This window comes from Monodelphis domestica, chromosome 2 (assembly GCF_027887165.1).
Source record: "Monodelphis domestica isolate mMonDom1 chromosome 2, mMonDom1.pri, whole genome shotgun sequence".
In the NCBI taxonomy this organism is placed as follows: Eukaryota; Metazoa; Chordata; class Mammalia; order Didelphimorphia; family Didelphidae; genus Monodelphis; species Monodelphis domestica.
The window spans coordinates 23,571,054-23,594,782 of record NC_077228.1 but is presented as its reverse complement, the minus strand read 5'-3'; the positions used below and the strand labels follow the sequence as shown (position 1 = coordinate 23,594,782).

The 23,729-nt window shown below is 50.2% G+C and overlaps 1 protein-coding gene across 3 annotated transcripts; it reads left to right on the top strand.

Annotated features, from left to right (window-relative positions):
- The first annotated feature begins 2,602 nt into the window (after positions 1 to 2,602).
- Positions 2,603 to 22,462, top strand: TMEM61 (transmembrane protein 61). Of its 3 annotated transcripts, none has more exons than XM_056815067.1 (4): positions 2,603 to 2,765; positions 3,628 to 3,745; positions 10,028 to 10,407; positions 21,803 to 22,462. In XM_056815067.1, exons 2-4 carry the CDS (start codon positions 3,743 to 3,745, stop codon positions 22,050 to 22,052), a joined length of 633 nt encoding a protein of 210 aa, XP_056671045.1. In that variant the 5' UTR covers positions 2,603 to 2,765; positions 3,628 to 3,742; the 3' UTR covers positions 22,053 to 22,462. The 3 variants fall into 3 exon arrangements, with proteins under 3 accessions (XP_056671045.1, XP_056671043.1, XP_056671044.1); XM_056815065.1 differs by having other exon boundaries at positions 2,629 to 2,765; positions 21,800 to 22,462; XM_056815066.1 differs by having other exon boundaries at positions 2,746 to 3,049; positions 21,800 to 22,462.
- The last annotated feature ends 1,267 nt before the right edge of the window (positions 22,463 to 23,729 follow it).

Below are 23,729 nucleotides of genomic sequence, written 5' to 3'. Positions count from 1 at the left end.
TTTTTGGCCAAGATATTGGAGTGGTTTGCCATTTCTTTCTCCAGTTCATTTTACAGATGAGGAAACTGAGGCAAAAGGGGTGAAATGACCTGCCCAGGGTCACCTAGCTAGTAAGTGTCTCAGGTCAAATTTGAACTCAGGAAGATGAGTCTTCCCACTCCAGATCCAGTGCTCTGTGCACTGTGGCACCACCCAGTTGCCCCAACAATGGCAATGACAAGATTGCTATTGTTGCTAGGTTATATGACTGTTTAGGAGCTTGCCTAGGAGAAGGGGGCCAGGAGGAGGGTTTTCAAAGACTCATTAAGCGGAAGCACCAGATAATGGCTGATTAGTCAATCAATCAAGCATTTATTAAGCCCCTATTTTGTGTCTGGCACAATGCCAACCACTGAGTCTGGTCCAAGGCCAGCCTGGAGGAAGTCAGCTGTTCCCAGGGCTCATGCTATCCTCCCACAGCTTTATGTTCATTCCCATAAAGGTTTGTGATCATAAAATCATAGATTGAGAGCTGGAAGGGTTCTCAGAAGCCATGTCAATCTATTTCCTCATTTTACAGAGAGGGAAACTGAGGCCTGGGAAGGTATATGATCTAGTATCCCATATTAAGAGCTGGAAGGAAAGACAGAGACAGAGAAACAGGGAAACAGAGACAGAGAGAGAGAGAGAAAGAAGGAAAGGAAGAAAAAAAGAAAGAATAAAGAGAGAAAGAAAGAAAAAGAGAGAAAGAAGAAGAAGAAAGAAAGAAAGAAAGAAAGAAAGAAAGAAAGAAAGAAAGAAAGAAAGAAAGAGAGGGAGGAAGGGAGGGAGGGAGGAAAGAAAGAAAGAAAGAAAGAAAGAAAGAAAGAAAGAAAGAAAGAAAGAAAGAAAGAAAGAAAGAAAGAAAGAAAGAAAGAAAGAAAGAAAGAAAGAAAGAAAGAAAGAAAGAAAGAAAGAAAGAAAGAAAGAAAGAGAAAGGAAGGAAGGAAGGGAGGGAGGGAGGGAGGCAGGAAGGGAGGAAGGGAAGGAGGAAGGAAGGAAGGAAGGAAGGGAGGGAGGGAGGGAGGCAGGAAGGGAGGAAGGGAAGGAGGAAGGAAGGAAGGAAGGAAGGAAAGAAGGAAGGAAGGAATGAAGGAAGGAAGGAAAGAAGGCAAGGAAGGAAGGAGGGAAGGAAGGAAGGAAGGAAGGAAGGAAGGAAGGAAGGAAGGAAGGTAAGGAAGGAAGGAAGGAAGGAAGGGGAAAGGAAGAAAGAAAGAGAGAAATTCATCCCACTAGTTCTCCTGTTAAAGTACCCTTTGTAGTTAGTTCCATTTGAAGGATGGAAAAACCAGGGCTGAGGAAAGGATTGCTTCAGAGGCTGTCATGACTAGAATCTGGGGTCTCAAACCAGGAGGAGGAAGGCAGCCAGTATTCCCTCTCCCCTACCCCCCCCCCCATGGGTGGCCTTGGGGACCTCCTTCTCTTCCCTGGCCCGGAAGTTTCCTCATCTATAGAATGAAGGGGTTGGACCATGCGATCTCTGGAAAATCTGACAGCTTTACATTCTGAGCCCCAAAGCCTTGTGATAAATCATTTCCTCCAAACAAAAAATGAAGAAAGCTTCATCTCATCCTCAGTTTCCCCATCTGTGAAATGGAGAGAATCCTTCACCCACGGCAATAAAGCCCCTACTAGGTGCCCGGCGGGCACTGGTACTCTCCGGGTTGGAAGACGCCCGCGTCCTGGACGAAGAGGAGCCAACGCAAAAGCAATTTCACGTCATTTCTGGCAGGCCTGGGGTGGGAGTAGGCGGTGGCTTCAGCAGCAGGACGGCTCCCTCTCTAGGAGGTGTCAGGAACTGCAGCGTCCAAGAGGGGAGGAGAGAGGAGCAGGGGAGACAGTGTCCCCGTGGGGGGCCCAGCTCGTTTATGGGGATAAAGGCTCGGCGGGGTGCGATTAGTGTCCGGAACCCGAGACAGCTGCTGACGCGCGAGAGAGAGGACTTCATGTGGAGTCAGGAAGCCACAAGTCCGAATTCGACCTCCGAAACGGACTGGCTGGGTGACTCTGGGCGGGTCACTTGCCTTCTGTTTGCCCCCTCTAATAAGGGCGCCCACCTCCTAGGGTAGTTTGGAAGACGGGAGGAGCTCATCTACAGTGTGTGACACTCGGTAGCTGCGCTATCTTTACTCCCTTCCTCGCGCCCCCCATTTTACAGGTATGAAAACTGAGACCCAGTGCCTGACCAGGACTTCCTGGGCTAGTTCTCCTCGAGGGGCAGAGGCAAGCTGCTTCCCTTTTGTCTCCGCGTCCCCAGGATCTCGTACAAAGGCCTGGCACCGAGCTGCCGTTTAATAGGCTTGTTGGCTGACGGCTAGATTAATGGCTAGGGTTTGGGTCCGATTGGGGCGGATTGGGCCGGCGGCGGGTGGAGTGGGAGCTCTCTCGGGATCCCGGGTCCCCGCCCCCCAACTCTGGGACCCGGGGCCGGCTGGAGGTAGGGGAGTTCAGGAGGTAGTTTGGGGGTTCGGGGGCCTTGGCCTTGGCTAGTCATGGAGAGGCTCCCGGGCACCTGCCCCAGGCCGGGGTGCGTGTGTGGGTGGGGCGGTGAATCACGCCTGGGTCCCCCTCCCGCCACGCCCCTGCCGCTCTAGGGCTCCGGCCAGCCCCGGCTGCTCCTTTAAGAAGCTGGCTCGGCCCCCGGCCCGCCCCGCCCCCGGGGAGCCCCTGTAGACGGCCCACACTGGGGCCAAGGGACAGACGGACAGCCGGCAGGCGGGACGGACTGAGGAGCCCGGCTCCGAAAGGTCAGTGGGTCCGCCAGGAGGTGGGGGTGGGGCCTGGGCTGGACTGGTACGTCTCCGCCCGGAGTCGGCGGCTGCAGCAGCCTGGCTTGGGCTGGGCTGGGCAGCGCCCCTGGTCCGCCCGGGAGGCTCCCCAGCACCCACCTCCTCCTCCCAACCCGGGGAGCAGAGCTTGGGGTCCCGCCTCAGGAGGGAGAAAGGGCTGGGAGCCGCCCCTTCTGGCCTCAGTTTCCCTTCCTGTAAAAGGGGCGGAGGCAGGGGAGAATCCAGGTATGCCGCAGATACTGGTAAGTCGGGCTCCCGGTGGCTTCACCTGGATTCCAAACCTTCGGCTCGGTGGCGCCCTGCCCGGGTCCGCCCAGCTCTGCCTCTCTGGGCTCTTAGGCCGCCTTCCTTCCCAAATCTACGCACCCCCTCCCCCTTTCCAATGGAACACCCCGCTTTCCTTCTGAAAGATACATTCTGGGACAGTGGGAAGAATACTGACTCGGGAGTCAGAGGTCCTGGGTTCGAATCCCAAGTCCGAAGTCCCTTCCAGATAGAAATCGGACTTGGTGATCCACTGAGATAAGCTGCTCCCTGCTTTGTCATCTTTCCGCTCCTCAGAAAGCCGTAGCCTTTCTTCTGCCGTCCCGGAGCGCCTCCCGGCTGCGGCCTGGCTTCTCTCAGCTCTTCTCCTTTCACCTGGCCCTTGCCCAGTGTAGAGCTCTGGGTCCCAGCCCTGACCATCTGAGTGTGGGCCCCGGAGGGGAGAAGCGGAGGCTGTCACTCTCCCCACCCTCAGCCCCCTTTAAGACTGAGGAATGAATGGTGGAAACCAAGCCGTCCTGGAATGCATCCCCGCAACATTCCGTTCTTGTTACAGGCATCTGGTCCAGCCTGAACACTAGTCTCTTTTTCGGGTGCCTCGGGCAGAGATGTGATTCTGGTCCTGCTCCCAATCCACGAAGAAGGCCCAGCTCCGCCTGCCTGGACTGGCCATGGTGGGTCCCTGTTAAGTATAAACTCCTCCGTGCTCTGGAAGCCTTCCGGCAACCCTGTCTCTTTTTAAAAGCTCAAAGGAGGGGCAGAGATGAGGGAGGTAACATCTGGAATCCCGGGAAAGGCTGGGAACTGGGACTCTCCCAGGCTTGTTTAATTGCATCCCAGGAAGCTCGCCATAGGGGGGAAGAGCCCTGGGGCTGCCTGAATCCCCAAACACTGACAGCTTTATAGAATCCGAGATCAGAGGTAAGAGGGAGCCCCGGTTTCAAATCCTCCCTTACTCCCTCATTCTGTGACCCCCAGCAGGTTGCTGAAATTCCCTAGACCTCAGTTTCGGCCTGTGGTCTCTTTCAGCACGCAAGTGAGTGAAGGAGTCACTAGCCTCAGTTTCCCTCATATGTCAAATGAGAATAAGGATCCTCACCTCGCCTGCCTGCCTGCCTGCCAGTGCTCTTGTGGGGAGGGAATTTCTTAAGGCTCAGCGGTAGGGATTGTTGTTAAGAATGAAGCTGTTAGTAACCCACTAGGTGCCAGCTTGAGAGCTGAAGGGGCCGCCAGAGGCCAGCCGGTTTAGCCCCTCATTCTACAGAGGGGGGCAATTCGGTGACTTTGCCAAGGTCCTTCAACCTAGAGAACCTAAGAGTTCTTTTGCAGACTATCTGCTTCCGCCGTGTTTATTCTCGGTGCCTCAATCATTTCATCTTCCGTGCTAATAACCCCCCTCCCCCACGGCAATAAAACAAAGAAGTGGGGCCTCCCGGGGGCTGCTGGGAGCTTTGTTGTCCTGGTGGTGGAGGGATCGGCCTGGCCTCAGCCTCAAGTCACCCAGAGCGGGAGGTGGGGGCGGGGAGGCCCTGGAGGACGGGGCTGAGGAAGACCCGAAAAGGGGAGAGAAGGCTGTGGGCACCGTCAGGGGAAGAGGGAGGACCGAGTCCTCCTCCGGCTCGGGCTGTTTTGTTTTCTAAGTGAATTTCTACTTTGTATAATTGCCTTAACAACTCTCACCGCCAACATCCGAGTACAAAGGAGAATCCCCCAAAGGATGCTTTAGGAAGTCGGAGACTCCTATTAAACCCGATGGGAGGAGCCTTTCATCGCCCAGTAACAAAGTTTCCCTGTTTGTTAGTTTGCTTCCAATCTTCCCTTGGCTTTCTTCTCACGTGACAAATTACAGGCCAACCCTCCCCTCCCCCACCGCTATCCCTGGTTCCCCCAGTCCAAGCTGGGTCCCTGTTCATCTTGGACCCGGGGCTGAGGGGAAAGGGCAGAGCTGGAAACGTTCACCCGTTTCTAAATCCCCAGAAGGGCAGCCAGGCCCCAGGCAAAGAGGGGTTTGGGGTTTGGGGGTGAGGAATAAGAAGGGAGGGGTGCAGTGACAGCATCCAGGCAGTATGATGATGGAAGGTGTGGGGAGAGAGAGGGAGGGAGGGAGGGACAGAAAGGGAGAGAGGGAGGGAGAGAGTCAGAGACAGAGAAGAAGACAGACAGAGACAGAGACAGAGACAGAGACAGAGAAGAAGACAGAGAGAGGGAGAGAGAGAGAGAGACAGAGAGAGACAGAGGGAGAGAGACAGAGACAGACAGAGACAGAGAGAGGAGAGAGACAGACAGAGAGAGAGAGAGGGAGGGAGAGAGAGACAGAGAAGAAGACAGAGAGAGGGAGAGAGAGACAGAGACAGAGAGAGACAGAGGGAGAGAGACAGAGACAGACAGAGACAGAGAGAGGAGAGAGACAGACAGAGAGAGAGAGAGGGAGGGAGAGAGAGACAGAGAAGAAGACAGAGAGAGGGAGAGACAGAGATAGAGAAGAAGAGAGAGAGATAGACAGAGAGGGGGAGAGGGGAGGGAGGGAGGGAGGGAGGGACAGAGAGTCAGAGACAGAGAGAGGGACAGAGAGAAAGGAAGAGAAGGAGAGGGAGAGACAGAGGGAGGAAGGGAAAGAGAGAGAGAGAAGAAAAGAGGGAGGAGATAGAAGGGGGGATGGAAGAGGGGAAGAAAGAGAGGGAGGGAGGGAGAGAATCAGAGACAGAGAAGACGACAGAGAGACAGAGACAGAGAGAGGGAGAGAGAGACAGAGACAGAGAAGAAGAGAGACAGACAGACAGAGGGAGAGAGGGAGGGACAGAGAGTCAGAGACAGAGAAGAAGACAGAGAGAGACAGAGAGAGAGAGGGAGGGAGAGAGTCAGAGACAGAAGAAGAGAGAGACAGACAGACAGAGAGGGGGAGGAGGAGGGAAGGGGCAGAGGGAGGGAGGGACTGAGAGTCAGAGACAGAGAAGAAGAAAGAGAGAGGGAGGGACAGAGAAAAAGGGAGAGGAGAGGGAGAGAGGGGGAGGAAGGGAGGGAAGGAGGAAGAGGGAGAAAAAACAGACATAGACACCGTAGGGTTCCAAGACACTAGTTTGGGGAGGCCTGGTGAGAAAGGAGAAGTCACTAGGACTACAGTGAAGAAAGGTGGTGAAGCCCACACTAGTTCAACCTCCCACTCAGTTCTCATTAGTATCATTTACTGCTGATACCATCAGAAAAGAGGGTCTGAAAGTCTCAAACCAGAGGGATTGGGTAAGAAGAGAACTTTAGTGCCTTGGAAAGAGCATTGGACTCCCACTTTCTCATCTCTCATCTGATTACCCACTGGGGTGCCCCTCCCTCCCCCAGTCTGACTTCTCACCTCATCGTTCCTCAAACAGTTACCCGAGATTTCTTAGTGGCCAAATCCAATGGTCTTTTCTTCATCCTTATCCTTCCTGAGCTCTCTGCAGCCTTTAACACTACTGATCACCCTCTTCATATTCTCTTCTCTCTACATGTTCTCCACCCTGCTCTCTCTGGTGGTTCTTCTACCCATCTGATTGCTCCTTCTCAGTCTCCTTGGCTAGACCTCAAGGGCACAGCTACTGCGGATGGCCATTTCCACCTTTGCAACAATTCTCCTTTGTGTCCCCTCCTCCCTAATAACCCGGCCACCAGCCCAGTGCAAGCTCCCCTTACCTCTCACCTGGGCTGTTGCAATAAGTTCCCTTTTGACCCTCCTACTCTCTCCTCAATCCAATTGTCCTCCATGGAGCTGACTGATTTTTCTAAAAGCAAGGGTGATTGCTTCTCGGCCTTTTGGCCAAGATCAAGTGTAGTACCAAAAGCAAGGGTGAACTATCTTACAATACCCACAACCCTCTCTCATTCTCTCTCTGTCTCTCTGTCTCTCTCTTTCCTCCTCTCCCTCCTCTCCCTCTCTCCCTCTCTCCTTCCCTCCATCCCCCTTTGTCTCCCTCCTTCCTTTCCTCTCTCTCCCTCCCTCTCTTCTTTCTTTCTTTCTTTCTTTCTTTCTTTCTTTCTTTCTTTCTTTCTTTCTTTCTTTCTTTCTTTCTTTCTTTCTTTCTTTCTTTCTTTCTTTCTTTCTTTCTTTCTTTCTTTCTTTCTTTCTTTCTTTCTTTCTTTCTTTCTTTCTTTCTGTCTCTCTCTCTCCCTCCCTCCCCCTCTTCCTCTCTCTCTCTCTCCCTCCCTCCCTCCCCCTCTTCCTCTCTCTCTCCCTCCCTACCCCCCTCTGTCTCTCACACACAAATCAACTCCAGGTGTTCCTCAGTTACCCCCAAGATCAAACATAAGCCCTTGTTTGGCACTTCCTGCCCTTCCAGGCTTCTTACATTTGGCTTCCCTCCCCATCCTCTACAGCTCAGCCATACTGACTTCCTTGCTCCTTCTCAAACCCATCACTCAAGACCAGATTCCCTCCAGGACTGCCTGCCCTGGCATCTGGGCAGGGCCATTTATTGCCTGGCCTTTCTCTGCCTGTCTGAGTGGATGGAGGTGGGATGTGGGTCCCTGACAAAGGCAGTGCCGTACTTGGAGTCAGAGGTCACGGGTTTGGGTCCCAGCTCTGCCCCATGCTAGCTGTGACCTTGGCTAAATTATGGCACCTGCCTGCCTCAGTTTCCTCCTCTGTAAGATGAAGGGGTTGCAGGAGATGGCCTATCCTCCTCTCTTTGTCCCCTGCTCCTCTGTGCCTGTCTGCCTGCCCCAGGGCTGGTAGCATTCTTAACTGTTTCCCATTTAAATGGCAGCTCTGAAAGGGCAGGGCATGCTGACGTCCATCACAGGTCACCCTTGGATCCTGCCCTTAGAGAGCCCTTGTTGGATATCCTCCCGTCGTCTTCCCACATAACCCAGGGACGGGGGGAGTCAAAAGCCATTATTCCCATTTTACAGAGGGGGAAACTGGGTCAGAGACTTCCCCTGACTTCCCCTGAGGCACAGAGCCAGGACCAGGTAGCACAGCGGCTCCTAGACCCGACTGAGTCTTGTTGATGGATGGGAATACATGAATTCCTCTGGAGTCCCTGGCTGTGCACTGAAGCACGTCAATGGCACCCTTTGTCACAGCATCCCGCATCCAGGCCAGTCGGGGGTCCTGGCCCTGATGCTCTTCTGTCATGCTCCCCGCACGCGTCTTGCTTCCACTTGGGCTTTGCCAGGGACGAGCCCCTTCTTGCCAAGCAGCAGAAGGGTTTGGCGGGAGCGTGTGGTGCTGTGGAGGTCCTCCCGGCTCTGCTGCCCCTCCAGCTCTAGCCTTCTCTTCCCAGAGTCCTCACCTGCTCTCCCCTCCTGGGTTCTCTTTCCCCTCCGCTCTGGCATTCTGGGAGTCCTTCAGTGGCCCTCACGGGTTCTAGAACCTTTCCGGCCAGCTCCTTTGGTTCTCTGTCCGGTGCGGACAAGAGGGACCCCCAAGGGAAGAGCAGTCTCTGCTGGCTCTGCTCTGAGTCCTGCTTGGGCTCCTGCCCGGGTGGCCCTGGGCATCCGCTTCTCTTTCTGAGGACACATTTATTGGGAGAGGGAAGGTCGGCATGGGCGCCCCCACCCGAGGCCCAGCATGCCGGGTTCTGGCCGGCCCCTCCCCCAGGCACGTCTACACACTGTGTGTGGGTCTGGGCCTGTGGAGGGACTTTCTCCGTCTCTCCCCGGACAATGCCACGTTCTGGGGAGAGGATGTGAAACGGAGCTGCCGGTGAGTCACCCGTGCCCGGCACCAGCTGCCTATTAATCACGTCCCCCCCTGGACTCTGTTAAAAGGCATTCTTGAAGCCCAGAGTCTCCCCGGGGGACGCCGGGCCAGCCAGGCAGGATTCTGGGACTGAACGTCTGAGCCGGCTCTTCTGGAAGTGAGGAGGGGGGCCTGGGCAGAGTGGCCGGGGCTGGGCGGCATTCCAGGCGGGGAGGCTGGACTTCTGGGGGTGGTGGGTGGGAGAGGAGGGGAGGCTCTCCGGCCTCAGCTTGGCTGAGGGATTCTCTGCAGCAAAGACCCAGGAGCTCATCCGAGGAGGAAGCTGGGAGCCCCTCAATCTCCTGAGCCATGGTGGGCCCCAACGGTCTCGGGGACGTCGAATGGAAAACGAGGCTTCCTTTTGTTTTGTTTGGCTTCTGTGGGGCTCTACGAGGCAGGAGCTCCCTCGTTAGGGCTTAGTTCTGCAAGTTTTTGTCCATTTGAAATCTTACTTGGGAGGGGAGTGAGTCCCTGGTCAAATAAGGTAAACTGAGGCACCAAACATCAAGGGACTGAAGGATAGGAAGAGCCGGGGGACATCTGAGTGGCCAGCCTGGATGGGATCAGGAGGCTCTGCTCCTGCTCAATGGAAGAAGGGCCAGCCCTAGAGTTAGGAAGACCTGGGTTCAAAGCTGGCTTCAGATACCTTCTAGCTGTGTGACCCTGTACAAGTCACTGCTATTTGCCTCAGTTTCCTCATCTATAAAATCAGCTGGAAAAGGAAATGGCAAACCACTACGGTATCACTGCCAAGAAAATCTCTGAAAGGCTCCTGAAGAGTCAGACACGACTGAAATAGGTTGGGGCCTGTGCTTTGTGCTGGCCCTGTCACCCCCAAGGAGCCTCCACTCCTCTTTGCAAGCTGGCAATGCAAGGGTGGCTCTGGGGGCTTCCTAGTCACATTCTGTCTTCACACTGTGCATGTGTTCCCAGTGAGAAAATCTCTCGCCTGATATTCCTCAGAGAAACAGGTGAATGAGGGACTTGAATCCTAGCCTTCCAGACGTGTTTTTGACATGACACTGTGGCATTGGAGTCAAAGGACCTGGGTTCGAATCTTACCATGGATTGCCTGTGGGTCCTTATGTGAGTCACTTAACATCCCCAGGCCTCAGTTTCCTCATCTACGAAATGGGGGAGTTAGACTCCCTGGTCCCTGAGGTCTCCTCCAGGTCCACAGACCTCCGTAGCCTGCCGGGTACTCCTTCACATTGCCTCATTGTCTCTCTTTGTCTCTGTTCAGCCCTGTGACCGGAGGGTGGCCTCGTCTTTCCGTTACGGAGTGACCATCACTGGGGCGGTGGTCCTGGTCACCGGGACGCTCTGCTTTGCCTGGTGGAGCGACGGGGACATGGAGCCCTCTCTGAGCCCTCAGACGAAAGCTTCCCTCCCGGGGAGGGCAGCCCCCGTGGCCGGCACCCGCGCTCCCCCCGCCGCGCCCCCCAGCGCCCTCCTGAGGTCCGTCAGCTTCTTCTGCTGCGGCGTCGGGGGGATGCTCCTCCTCTGGGGCCTGCTCTGGTCAGCCAAGGCCAACGTGCGGGCGGCCCCTCGATGCTATCCCAGCCGGCTTCCCAGGAGCCTGGGCTACCTCACGGCCGAGCCTGCCGAGAAGTGGAGCCACAGGTCAGTTCCCAGGAGGGCCTGGTGACCAGTTGGACCCTCGCTCGGGGGGAGGGGGAGGGAGGGAGGGAGAGCACATTTCCCTGGGGGAATCTGGGAGTGGGGAGGGGAGCATTCAGCATAGAGGGATGGAACAGCGAACTGGCAATCTGGCAGACCTAGTTTCTAATTCTGCCTCTGACCCTCACTCACTGTGTTACCCTGGGCAAGTCATGGCATCTTGATGGGCCTCAGTTTCCCAATCTGCGCAATGGGGATGATAAGACCTCTAGCACCTGCCTCACTGAGTTGTTGTGAGGTGATGCCTTTAAAGGGCTTTGCAAACTTTAGAGGACGTTGTAAATGTCACTTGTTCACATATGGACCCTCGTCTAGTGCTAGTGATGAGATCTAGACTTATTGGGGATCCCTTTACAGTTCTCTAAACCCTTTATGAGCATCACCCCATTTGGTCCTCCTAACACCTGCCTCAGGTATCTATTGCTTTGGTTTGGACCCACAATTTCATCAGTGAAGACTCTGGATGTGAAAACTCTCCCCTCAGTGAAGATCAGCCACTCATTTGATACACCAACAAGTCAAGAGACTTACCCAGGGTCTCACAAGCCACTGTGAGAATAATTTGTTTGACTACAAGGCCAGCTTTTATTCTCTACTACATGTCACTTTTGTATGGTTATCCCCATTTTCTAGAGAAGGAAACTGAGGCATAGGGCTGGGAAGTGATTATGTTTAAAAGTCATGTGGTATGCAAGGGACAAAGCCGGGCTTTAAACCTAGATCTTCTTGTTTTGTTCAGTTTTTCATGTCATGGCCAAGTCTTTGGGACCCCATTTGGGATTTTCTTGGCAAAGATACTGGAATGGTTTGCCATTTCCTTCTTCAACTCATTTACAGATGAGGAAACTGAGGCAAAAGGGTCAATGACGTGCTGAGGATCTTGTTCAGTCATGTCTGACTCTTCATGACCCCATTTGAGTTCATTGATAGACAGCTGGAAAATGGGTTCTTAAATGGAAGCTCTTACCTTTGCTAAAATGTATCTGGATAACCACGTTTCAGTAAGTTGGTTTCCTTTGTCATCCTCTGTATCTATTTTACATATTCAAAAACATGCCTCTGTGTGGGGGTCCATAGGCTTCATGAGACGGAGTGTCACAGCCAAAAGGATTCAGGACCTTCCTGAGTGGAGAGAAGAAGCATAGAGAGCTTCTTGTCCATAGTCACCCAGGAATAAGTAAAGTTGGGATTTGTGTGTGTGTGTGTGTGTGTGTGTGTGTGTGTGCGCGTGTGTGTGTGTGTGTGTGTGCGCGCGCGCGCGCGCACATATGCTTGTTGGCCTGGGTTTAGACGTGTCCCAGCCTTAGAACCCAGCCAGGTTTGGAAAAACGAGAGTCAAAAACAAACTTTAAGTTACAGAATGCCCACGGTACCCCAATAAGGTGAGTTTGACTCCTCTTTGTGACCAAAGGGAAGAAGGTTGATAGAATCCTGGATCTGAGAGGCCACCAAGTCTGACCATCTTATTTTACAGATGAGGAAACTGAGGATGGAGATGTTACGTGATCTGTCCAGGATCTCATAGCTAGTAGGCGTCTGAGGCAGGATTCAAACCCAGCTCTTGTTCAATCCAGTCCTTTATCTCCTGTATCTTGCTGCCTGTTACAAGCTTCATTTAATTAAAACCTTCTCAGGAATGGAAACTATCACTAGATATCCCCAGCATCCAACCAGTCCTTGTCCTCCAGGAGGCCAGCCTCTATATAATGGGACAGTGAGAAATTCCAGGACTTAACTCACCAGCTTGGACCATGACGGCCTACATTTTTGCAGATCAAAGGGAGAAAGAGCTGTTGCCCATGTACATAAGTCCTGTATTTACCCAACAGAGCCCAGGGTTAAGGCCGTGTCCAAGCAGGGACACAGTAACCTTCAGCTCTTGGGTGCATCTAAGGCTGATTCTGAACATCCTTTTTTGGTGGTCATTCAATGGGCAACCTCAGTGGGCTGGGATAGGTTTAAAGCATTTGAATTTTACAGTGAAAATCCAGCACGTTAGAGGAAAGACCACGGACTGTCAGAAGCAGGAAGGTCCTTGAAGCATAGAATGCCAGAACTAGGAGGGACCTTAGAGCATAGAATGCCAGAACTAGGAGGGACCTTAGAGCAAGAATGCCAAGACTCTAGGAGGGACCTTAGAGCATAGAATGCCAAGACTCTAGGAGGGACTTTAGAGCATAGAATGCCAGAACTAGGAGGGACCTTAGAACATCATTCAGAGCAGGGATAAATCTTAGACCAAAATGAGAAAGTCAGAGCTGTGGAGAGCCTTAGAACAGAGGATGTTTGAGCTGGCAGGGTCCTGAGAATGTTACAGTGTCGGTCCTACCTCTTACGAGCTACATGTTTTGGGAATAGAGGATGTGTCCCTTTTCCTCTCTGAGCCTCAGTTACCCCCTTGTAACAGCAGGCTTGGAGGGTTCCATGCTGGCAGGGACCTTAGGAATCATCTTATCCAACCCCCTCATTTTCCAGAGGAAGAAACTGAGGCACTGAAAGATCGGGATTCCCCATCCCCCTTAAATGGAGCTATGAAAGTTGTGCACTGAGACCCAGGAGGTGTGGCAGAGTCAGCACTAGATACCAAAAATCCTGACTCCAATTCTAGGAGTCTCTGGCAGCCTTGGTGAACAGGGAGAAAAGGAGGTGAAATGGGGGGTGTGTGTGTGAACAAGAAGCCGTCTTCTCTATATTTGTCCTCCCCAAAGAGGCCACGCACACTACAAATTGCTGCATCATTTGGGAGTCATTGAATGAATGTCAGAGCAGGAAAGGCCTTTAGTGGCCATTGAATGCAACCATTCCATTTGACAGAAGAGGACAGTGAGGCCCAAGCTCACAGAGGTGGCAGGCAGACAGCTGATGGATTGGTTCATTTTACTGATCTGCTTCCTCCTCCTCTTTCTTGGCTTGGCTCTCTGGGTAGCTGGTGGAGGAAAGGCTATATATAATTGATGATGATGACGTGAGTTAAAAAGTTATAGAAAATGCGGACTCTAAAAAGAGAAGAGAATCATTGTTAGCACTACAGGGAGAACTGGGGAAGGTAGGCTAGTCCAGCCTCTTCCTGAGCTCCCTCCAACAAGTGGTACGGAAGCCTTTTCTGCCCTAAGGACCTGAATCACTGTCTCCCAAGACAGGCAGTCCTGTTAGTCTCCCATTAAACTGCCTCTTCTAGTACTTGGTCCTCTTTCTGCCCCTGAGTGCCCAGCAGAACAAGCTTCATCCCAGGCCCTTGCTAATAGGTGAAGACAGCTCTGCTCATCTCCTTGGGTATTCCCTTTGCCATACTAAAGACCTGAGGAAGACAGATGGCAGTCAGTCACCTCCCATAGGCAGATGCAAGGATTCCAGCCATATGCAGCCCTAGGCAAGTCACTTAGCCTCATCTGCCTCAATTTCCTCATCTGTAAAATGGGGATATTACTAGCACCTATCGCTTTGGGTCATTCTGAGGCTAAAACAAGAAAACCTCAACAGAAGTGCTAACTATTGTTATCCTTATTATTGTTATTCTGTTGGCATATGGCACTTCCCACAATGCTAGAAACTTAGAGTCTAGTAACTTGGAAAAGAGCACTGAAGGCCTTGAACCTAAGTCAGAGACAAATGCCCTCCTACAATGGACGGGCCACTCTCTTTCCAAAAAAAGTTCTCCTGAAGAATACTTGAGTACCTGATGTTTTTAGTAGCCTAGAGTTACTCGATCTGTCTCTCTCTCCCTTCCTCCAACCCCCCCCCCCCGTTTCTGTCTCTATCTAACCCTCCTTCCCTCCCTCCCTCTCTTCTCTTCCTCTCTCTCTGGCTCTCCTTCCCTCTTGCTCTCTCATTCTGCCTTTCTCTGTCTATCTCTGTCTGTCTGTTTGTCTGTCTGTCTCTCTCTCACTCTCTCTCCTCTCTTCGCTCTCCTGTCTCTCTCTCTCTCTCTCTCTCTCTCTCTCTGGCTCTCCTTCCCTCTTTCTCCCTCTTGCTCTCTCACTCTCTGCCTTTCTCTGTCTGTCTCTCTCTCTTCTCTCTCTCCTCTCTCTCTCTCTCTCTCTCTCTGGCTCTCCTTCCCTCTCTTTCTCCCTCCCTCTTGCTGTCTCACTCTGTCTCTCATCTCTCTCTGTCACGTGTTTTCCCTGACATAACTATTTTTAGAAGATTTCAGTAGGATAAAAGAGTCATATACCAAATAGAGCCCATGTTCCTTTGAGAAACTTCTCTGCCCTACGGGTCCAGTTGCCCCAGCCTGGGAACTCCTGGGTGGAATGCTAGACACGCTAGACTTCTAATCAGGAAGATGTGGGTTTGGATTTCACTTCAGGCATATGCTAGCTGTGGGGATCCTGGGCAAGTCATTTTTTTCAGTGCCTTATTTTTCCCATCTGCAAAATAGGTAGACAAAGACAGCACTGTCTCACAGGGTGGTGAATATCAAAATAAAAATATGTATAGAAGGGCAGCTGGGTGGTCAGTGGATGGTGAGTCAGGCTTGGAGATGTGAGGTCCTGGGTTCAAATCTGGCCTCAGACACTTTCCAGCTGTGTGACCCTAGCTAAGTCACTTGACCCCCATTGCCTAGCCCTGACCACTCTTCTGTCTTGGAACCAATACTTAGTATCAATTCTAAGACAGAAGTAAAGGTTAAAAAAAAAAAGAAGGAAGAGAGAAAATGTATTGGAAAGCATTTTATAACCCATAAAACTCTGGACACATGGGCAAGTGTTTTTATTATCTTCCACCACTACAGAGTATGTATTTTATGGATAATTTAACTTTCTTTCTAGGCATACAATAAATTTACTGCAGACCTTTCCAAGCTTTCTCACTCGTCCCTCATTTCTTCTGGTCATTTTCAAAAACTTGCTTCCGTGGCTTTTTCTGGGTTACAAAACCCACACCCAGCCCTGCCCTCAGCAGCAGTCCATTCTACTGAAAGTAAACTCCACATGAATAAGTAAATACAAAATCTATGTGGCCTTTGTGTTGTGACAAGGAAATCACTTTAAAAGACTGATATATATTAATTTAAGGTCGCCAAGGAATTCAGCTATGTAATTCCTAAATGAAAACTCAAGTCAGCCATCAACCTTTTATAGAGTTTAATTACAAACAGGAGGAAGAAAGGAATTAGAGGGAGAGAGAGAGGGAGAGAGAGAGAGAAAGGGGAGAGAAGGGAATAGGGCTTAAATACCCCCTCTGTTTAGGCTGGACCAAAAGGCCCAAGCCCTTAGATAGCTGAGGCAAAGAAAAGAGATCAGTCCCTATCACTCACGTAACCAAAATGGAGAAACAGTCTCAGGGGCCTCAACCTCCAGCTTCCTTCAGAGCAAGCTTCTCAGAGCACCTCTCCAACCACTCAGAGCCAAAACTCTCCAACCAACCCCCTCTGTCTTCAGACCCCTCTATCTTTTTTGGAAACCATCCAAGTTCCCTCCCCTCAGTTCTCACATCTACCAATCACTGTCCATGTCTTCCCTGTGCCAATGGTGGCTCTAGCTTAACCCAGGACCGCCCAGAGGTCTGTGGCTTTGCACATGTCTGCTGAAGGTCATATTCTCAAATAATTAAATCTTGATCCTTGCTGCAGCCCTTCCTAAATCCTGTTAGGACTGAGTGGGGTGGAAATTGTATTTTCCAAGACCTGGTTCTGTCATTCCAAGGATCTCTATTGTATCAAATCTAAAATCAATCATGACTCAAAGAACTTCCTGTTCTATGCTTAAGCATAGGTCAAAGCCCTTTCCATTGTTCAGCAAAAGGTTTCTGTCCTAAAGTAATCTTAAGAAGGGAGGAGGAGGAACCTCCCATGCCGATGGGGTTCACATTCCAATAGACTATCAGTAAGAAATTTTCCAAGTATGAAATTTCCCAATGGTGAAATTTCCAACATTTATAAGTCTAAGGAATTTTAAGGTTTACAGTGTGTGGAGGGAGGGTGGAGACACAGAGATCAGGAAAAGTAGCTCTTGGACTCAGCCTTGAATGGGCCTAGAGGTGAGGAGGGAGGGCATTCCAGGAGGAGGGCACGGGATGTGCAAAGATCAAGAGAAGGGAGATGGAATCTTGTGTCTTGGGAACTTTAACTGGACTGCTGAGTGAAGGAGGCAGAGATCTGGACTGATTTTCTGTGGGCCAAAATCCCCAGCTCTATCATTCTCTATCTCAAAGGCCTTCCTAGCCCTGACCTTCCCTGTTCTAAGCTCCCTCCCAGCCCTAATGCTCCCTGTTCTCAGCTCCTGCTAGCTCTGACATTCTGTTTTCCCTGCAGTTGCCTGGGTCTGCTCTGTGCCCTTCCTAGGACTCAATTCTCTCAGACCAGCCCCTTCAGAGGTAGTTTCTCTTCTGCTCTCTCTGTGGGAGCCATCTGGCGGGCGCCTCTTCCCAGATCCTGGGATATAAACTGGCAAAGTCAATAAGGGCTTGGGTGACAGACCTGGGAGGGGCGAATGAACCCAGTGGGAGCTCCTGTTTGGGGTGTTCTGGAGGGACACTTGGCATTCTAGTCAGATGCCATCTTCCAGGGTCACCCAGATAGGAAGTGTCTGAGGCCAGATTTGAACCTAGGACCTCCGTCTCTAGGCCTGGCTCTCAGTTCACTGAGCCACCTAGCTGCTCCCTCTTGGCTGGGTGATCACTTGTTAGCATAATAATAATAAATAACTAGCATTTATATAGCATAGAAATGTGCAAAGCACATCACAGATAGTATCTTATTTTATCTTTACAACAGCTCTGGGAAGCAGGTACTCTTATTATCCCCATTTACAGATGAGAAAACTGAGGCAGATAGAGAACTGTCTATAATCCCATCAAGTAATTATCTAAAGCAAGATTTGAACTTGAGTCTCTTCGACTCCAAGTTCACTATTCTGAATAGAAATTCACTCACCCTGGCTATCCTATTATGTTTTAGTGGGGATTCTTTACAAGTATGGCTTAGTCTAGGTAGCCATTAAGGTCACCTCCAACTATATTTCAGTGATTCTGCTCAACCCCAGAAAGGAAGGGACAAGGGACAAAAATTCAGTTTTCAAAAAAGAAAAAATTTCATGATGAGCAATGTGGCTAAATAGAATGTGTTGCCTTGGGAGGTCCTAGGTTCTCCCTTATGAAAGAGCCTCAAACAAAGGCTGATTTTGTGTGCAGGAGATTCGTTTTCAGGCACATGTTGGACTTTATGGTGCCAGAGGTCCAATCCTAACATTCTGTGACTCCCTTTGGATCCAGTTGTTAAGCCTAGATGCATTCTGGCCCAGTATGTGACCCTCTACTTTGTCTACCATGAGAGACTTTGCCAAATGGTTTGACTACACTCTAGGTAAATGACTTTGACCACATTCCCCTGACTAGTAACCCTGTGTCAAAACAGGAAGTAAGGTTAAACTGGCACAATCTGCTGCTCTTGAGAACGATATGGCTGAAGCTCTGTGATCACTACTCCCTTCTCCAGTTGTTCACTAGCCATTCCTTTAATAAATAATCGGTTCTGGAATTTCGCCAGTATTGAAGTTGATTTCCCTAGCCTATGTTTTATAAATAACACTCTCCTCTCTGATTGAAAATCAGACTAAACATTTAACTGTCTCCTACCTGGGGAACCTCCCCCATTCTCTATGACCTTTCAGACATCAATGAGAATAGCTCAGAACTTGCATCCATCTTGTGGTTCATCTGATGATTTGAATTAATCTAGGGCAGTGATGGTAAACCTATGGCATGGGTGCCATTCAGCCACCCTCTTGGGGGCCCCCTCCCTTCCCCCACCAGAGTTCATTACTAGAAAGGCAGAGAGACTCAGGCAGAGCTGCTCCCCTCCCACTCTCCACCTCATCTGATTTTCATTTTTTTTCATTTCATCTCACATTTTCATTTCATTCATCTCACATTTTTTTCATATGCCCCACTCTACCCAGCAGCCTAATGGGAATGCACAAGGGATAAGATGGGCAGCTGAAAGGCAGCAGAGCTGGAGGGGAGAGGAGTGCTCTGACCATTCCCCTTCCCCTCTCTACACTCACTGAGGACATTCTTCACTTCTCCCGTCCCTCCACTCAACAGCCCAATGGGAATGCTTCTTCTCTCCCTTGTGTGGGATAAGGGAGGGGGTATGGCACATGGTCTCTGGGGGAGGGCCTGGCATGGCACTCAGTCTTGGGGGGGCAGGCACTCCATCTCTAAAAGGTTTGCCATCACTGATCTAGGGCATCTAGGTGCTAGCATTCTTACTACCTCTACACTTATCATAGGTTTCCCTATTAGCCCATTTGGCTCTCCCTTTTCTAATCCAAAGATTATTTCCTTATCATAGAAAATTATAAAACAAACAAACTTGAAAGTTGAGAAGTTCTGCTATTCAGAGATGTTATACTGTCCACCCCAGCATCCCTTTCAAGATCCCATCCCTTCTTTTGTTTCTTTCCTTCCCATGATTTGGCTGACAAAAATGGTTTTCATTGTCCTTAGTGTTGTCCTTTGACAGCCTCAGTCCATTCTGAGCTTTGATCCCCCATCCCTACCCCAGACGCTGTTCTGACAGGACTGTACCACACTTGGGTGTTCAAGTTCTGCAGCTTGCCTTTGCCCATGTAAGATCTGTCTTCTTGAAAACCCACGGCGCCATCTTTTCAAACCCAAAGTTGATTAGGGCTCTCTTTTTGTATCCACCTGGGCCTCTTTGGATAGCTCCCTCATTTCCTCCTTTTTGTATCCTCATCTCATTTCATCTCCAATTACTTCCCATCCTTAGTGCCCTTTGCTGGAGCTTCATCCATATCCACTAACTGGGTGTCCCCAGGGCTCTGTCCTGGGCCCTTTTCTCTCCCCCCCTTCAGTGACACCCACCCTCAGTTCCCATGTGTTTACTTATCCTCTCCATGCAGATGACTCCCAGATCACCCACCCAACCCAATGCCATTCTGCAAAATCGGCAGTGTAGGTTGCAATCCAGTCATAATTGCCTGCCTCTCCAGGCCATAGGATTTAGCTCTAGAAGCAGCCTCAGAAGTCACTGAGTCTCGCTCTCTCCAGTTAAAGAGGAATGAAGGGAAAGAAGAACCAGGAGGAGGATTGAGCCCAGGGAGGGATATCTGACACAACAATCACCTAGTTACCCAGATGAGTAGACATCATAGCCTATGAGAGGTTCTTCTGATGGGACTTCATCTCATAGAACTAGCTACTCTCTTATCTTTTTCTGGATTTTCAGTGGACCAACTTGAGACCCAGCAAGGTCAAGGAAAAGCCAGGATTAGAACTCCGATCCTTGGACTCCAAATCCATTGATTTCTCCCTTATGCCGTGTGGCATAGTGTATGTGGAATTGTGGTTCAGACTGTTACTACAATCAGATTTGGAGAAAGGGTTTAAATCAGCTATACCAGCCCAGGTTTCCTCTTCCCAAATCAGGGGAGGGCTGGGGGGAGGGATCGAGAGAGCCTGATTTCAAGCTGGCAGTGAGTTCAGCGATGATCCTTTGACCAAGAAAATAATCTTCTTTCTGGGCTTGAGTCAACTGGCAGCTGGCTGGTGGGGCCCAGGTGTGGCCAAGGTCTTTGTTGTTTACCTCCTGGGCTCAGTGGCAGAGAAAGACAGCAGAAAGGTGGGTCTGGCAGGAGAGAGAGAAAGACGTGGGTCTAAGTCTGGGACACTAGTGCCAGCTGTAGTGGAAAGAGGCCAGATGCTTGGGTGGGAGCCCTGTTCTAAGGTTTAATGTGGGACCTTGACCACAGTCACTCTAGGCTCACTCAGTTTCCCCACCTGTAAAAAAAAAAAAGGTGATCCTTTGATCTCCCTCATATTTTAACCAGTCAGTGAACGGTTTGTTAAATACTTAGTGGGTGCCAGGCACGGCGTTAGGTGCTGGGAATATGAGGAGAAAATGGAAACATCTCCCTTGCTGTCAGGGGAAGGGCTAAATTCCCAGTCGAGTAAATATCATCGCCCTGTGAGAGCTGGGCTGGCCCTTATTCTTGAAATGGTCCGGAATCTCACGTACTTGGTCATTCTCTCTGCCTTTCTCTCTATCTCTCTCTTTCCTTCAATCCTTCCCTGTGGACCAGTTTCTTTCCTACTGCCTCCCCAGTCCATAGGAAAAGCCCTCGCCAGATTTTGTCATCCCCTCTAGCCATTACCTGACTTCTTCCTCACTTCTGTCTTTCTTTTCATATTTGGGTCCTCGGGTAAGAAGCTAATAAATACTTATTCATTCCTTTTTTGAAACTTTTACCTTCTGTCTTGGAATCGGTACTAAATATCAGTTCCAAGGCAGAAGAGTGGTAAGGGTTAAGTGACTTGCCCAGGGTCACACACCTAAGACATATCTGAGGCCAAATTTGAACCTAGGACCTCCTGTCTCCCAGCCTGGATAGTACTATCCACTTTGCCACCTACCCACCCCTCACACATTCATTCTTGAAAAACCTATCTAGCTACTACATTGCTGCTGCTGCTTCTCTTGTTCTCTTGTAAACCCTCTGAGAATCCATCTTCTGATCTCACCATTTGACTGGAACTGCCCTCTCCAGGGTCACCAGTCCTTCAGTGCTCAGTCTCATGGCCTCTTCTCCTCTTCCTCCTGCATCTTCTCAACTCCCTACTTCTCTGACCAGCCCTTCTCAGTCTCCTTTGCTGGATCTTTATCCAGGTCATCCCCATGAACTCTGGATGTCCCCCAAAAACTCTGCCTTCAGCCTCCTCCTCTTCTCCCTGGATATTTGCTTTTAGTGATCTTATCAGCTCCCATGAGTTCAGTTACCATCTCCAGGCAATTGGCTGCTGAGGTCCACATCACAGAAGGATGGAGAACTGGACAGATAGAAGGGTGGGTACTTACTCAGTGGCCAGACATTGGGCTCAGTGGGATTTAGACAGGAAGGGAGGAAGGAATGGGGGAGGGCCAATGCCGATCTCCTGCTCATTTCCTCAATGGAGGCGGATACTTTGGAAAGAGCTTTAGAAGTCAGCTTGGTAGCCAAGTAGACTGAATGCTAGCCTTGGAAGGCCTGAGTTTGAATTCTATCTCAGATACTTGCTAGCTGTGTGACTATGGGCAAATCACTCAACCACCCTGTGCCTCAGTTTCCTCATTTTTATACAAAGGAGATTGATTTGGTGATATCAGAGGTCCATTCTGGCTTGATACTTACGATATTCTTTCTGAAGCTGTGTGATAGTGGATGAGTCATTTTTCTCTTGGAGACTAAGTTTTTAATTTATGAAATGGGGACCCTGATACTTATTCTTCCTAATGTGGAATTGCTGTAAATGGTTATAGAAATATGAGATTACTCCAGCTCCATTTCCTTATTTTCTCCAGATTTCACTACATCTTATTTTTGTCCCTCTTTCCTAGTAGCTGGGCATCTACCTCAGTCCCCACCTATGAGATGGCCATGAGCTGTAGCCCTCCTGTCCCAGAAGAGGAAGAGGAGAGTGGACCACCTCCATACAGCAGAACAAATGGCTTGGCACCAGGAGGACTGACTCGAAGCATATCAGATGGGGCACTGTTGGTCCCTCCCCAGCCAGAAATGTGGGGAAATCAAGGCATAGGCTGGGTCAGCCCCCCACCTAGCTATGAGAGCATCAATGCCTATGGCCTATGACTGATACCCCAGCCTGAACCAAGGTCTTCTTTGGACGTTTGATAACTGATGCCAGCCAGGTGGGGGCTAACAAGGAATCCAGTTGGAGGAGTTAAAGCCCATGCTGGCTTCTGTCGACTCTCCAGAGACAATATTTAGTTGAGGCTAATAGCCTTGGTTCTCAGGAGTCAAAAAGAGGTGATATTTGGACTTGAATCCAGGTTAGACCTGGATTTGCATCCTCAATGGATCATTGCCTTGTTGTGTGACTGAACAAATGCTTTTGCTTCTCTTGTTTTTTTCTTACTTGAAAAACAAGAATCTTAATCCCTGCCCTCTAGACCTCTGAGTGATGTAGCATCAGATGAGATAACAAATCTGAAATAATTTTGTAAACTAGCGTATAATAGAGATGTGAGGAATTGTCTTTATTGGTGCCTGGATATTTGGGTGGCCTTACATAGAAGCAGCTCTCCTGGGGCAGGGGGATTTCGGTGTCTTTATGACCCCAATCTCCTACTATACCTCCTTACCTTTCCCTCATCAACTCGTAGGAAACAAAACATGTCAAAGAAGGACTGGGACAAATCACTTTCCTCAGCCTCAGTTTCCTCATCTGTAAAGTGAGAAGAATCATCTTTGCCTTTCCTTTCTCCTTCGACTGTGGTCAAAGTCAAGCCAGCCAGATTTAGAGCTGTTATCAGCTGCTTGAACCTTACCGTAAATGGGGGTTGGGCACTGACCTATTTGGGACAAGCCCTTCACTAGGGAAAGCCCGAAGTGAGCAGGCTCTGAGACCTAGGAGGATTTGGCCCAGGAAGGAAGGGAGGGGACGGCACAGGAGAAGCCCAGGGAGGATTCAAAAATGAGTCAGTCCACAACCAACCATCAGAGTTTATCTGACTATCTCCTTTCTCTAAGGCTGGGAGTATAAGGTATATCAAGGAGGAAGGAAAAGGACGTAGTTCTCTCCATCACGGAGCTAATCGTTTGATACAGACAGCAAAAGAGAATCAGTTTGGAAGAGCTAGGAGGAATGGGGTGTTGGGTTCTGGGACAGAGAATGCCAGCTGAGGGGCCTTAGAACAGGAAAGGTCAGAATTGGGAGGGACAGAGAAAGTGAAGGGCACCCCACTGGAGAAGAGCCCAATTCCTTTGAATATCATGCTCTCTTACATCCATTTTTCCTTTTCCTGGTCCTTATAACAGGGATTTTCAGTGAGAACAAGGACTGGATTTTTAGTTTGTTTTTTGTTTGCCCCTTGTGTCCCCAGCCCTGAGCTCATAGTAGTTGATTAGTAAAGGCTTCTTGAGCTGCAACTGAGGCAAGGGCCATTGATACCTTATCCCAAATAAAGAGACACATGGCCACCTCACCATTGGCAGTTCCCAGGCTACAATACTCCTCTGAGAATGGCTTTGGGCAAAGAACCCTGGACCAGGACTCTGGAAACCTGGAATCTGATCTTACCCTTGCCACTAACTTATTTTGTGGTCTTTGGCAAGTCACTTCCCCGCCTGGCCCTCAGTTTCCCCATTTGTAAAAGGGTATTTTACCAAATTATGTCAGAGATTCCAATATTCTTTATTCTAAGTTCCCTTCCAGTTCTGAGCCTCTGTCCTAAGGAACCAGCCACCTCTGACATTGTGTTCTACATATCCTCCCAGCTCTGACTTTCCATGTTCTAATATCTCTTC

What these genes read in the sequence shown, in the direction of transcription:
- TMEM61 (XM_056815065.1), top strand. An exon ending in GCCGAGAAGTGGAGCCACAG is followed by an intron (nt 10,408 to 21,799) that starts GTCAGTTCCCAG and finishes CCTCTTTCCTAG; the next exon opens with TAGCTGGGCATCTACCTCAG.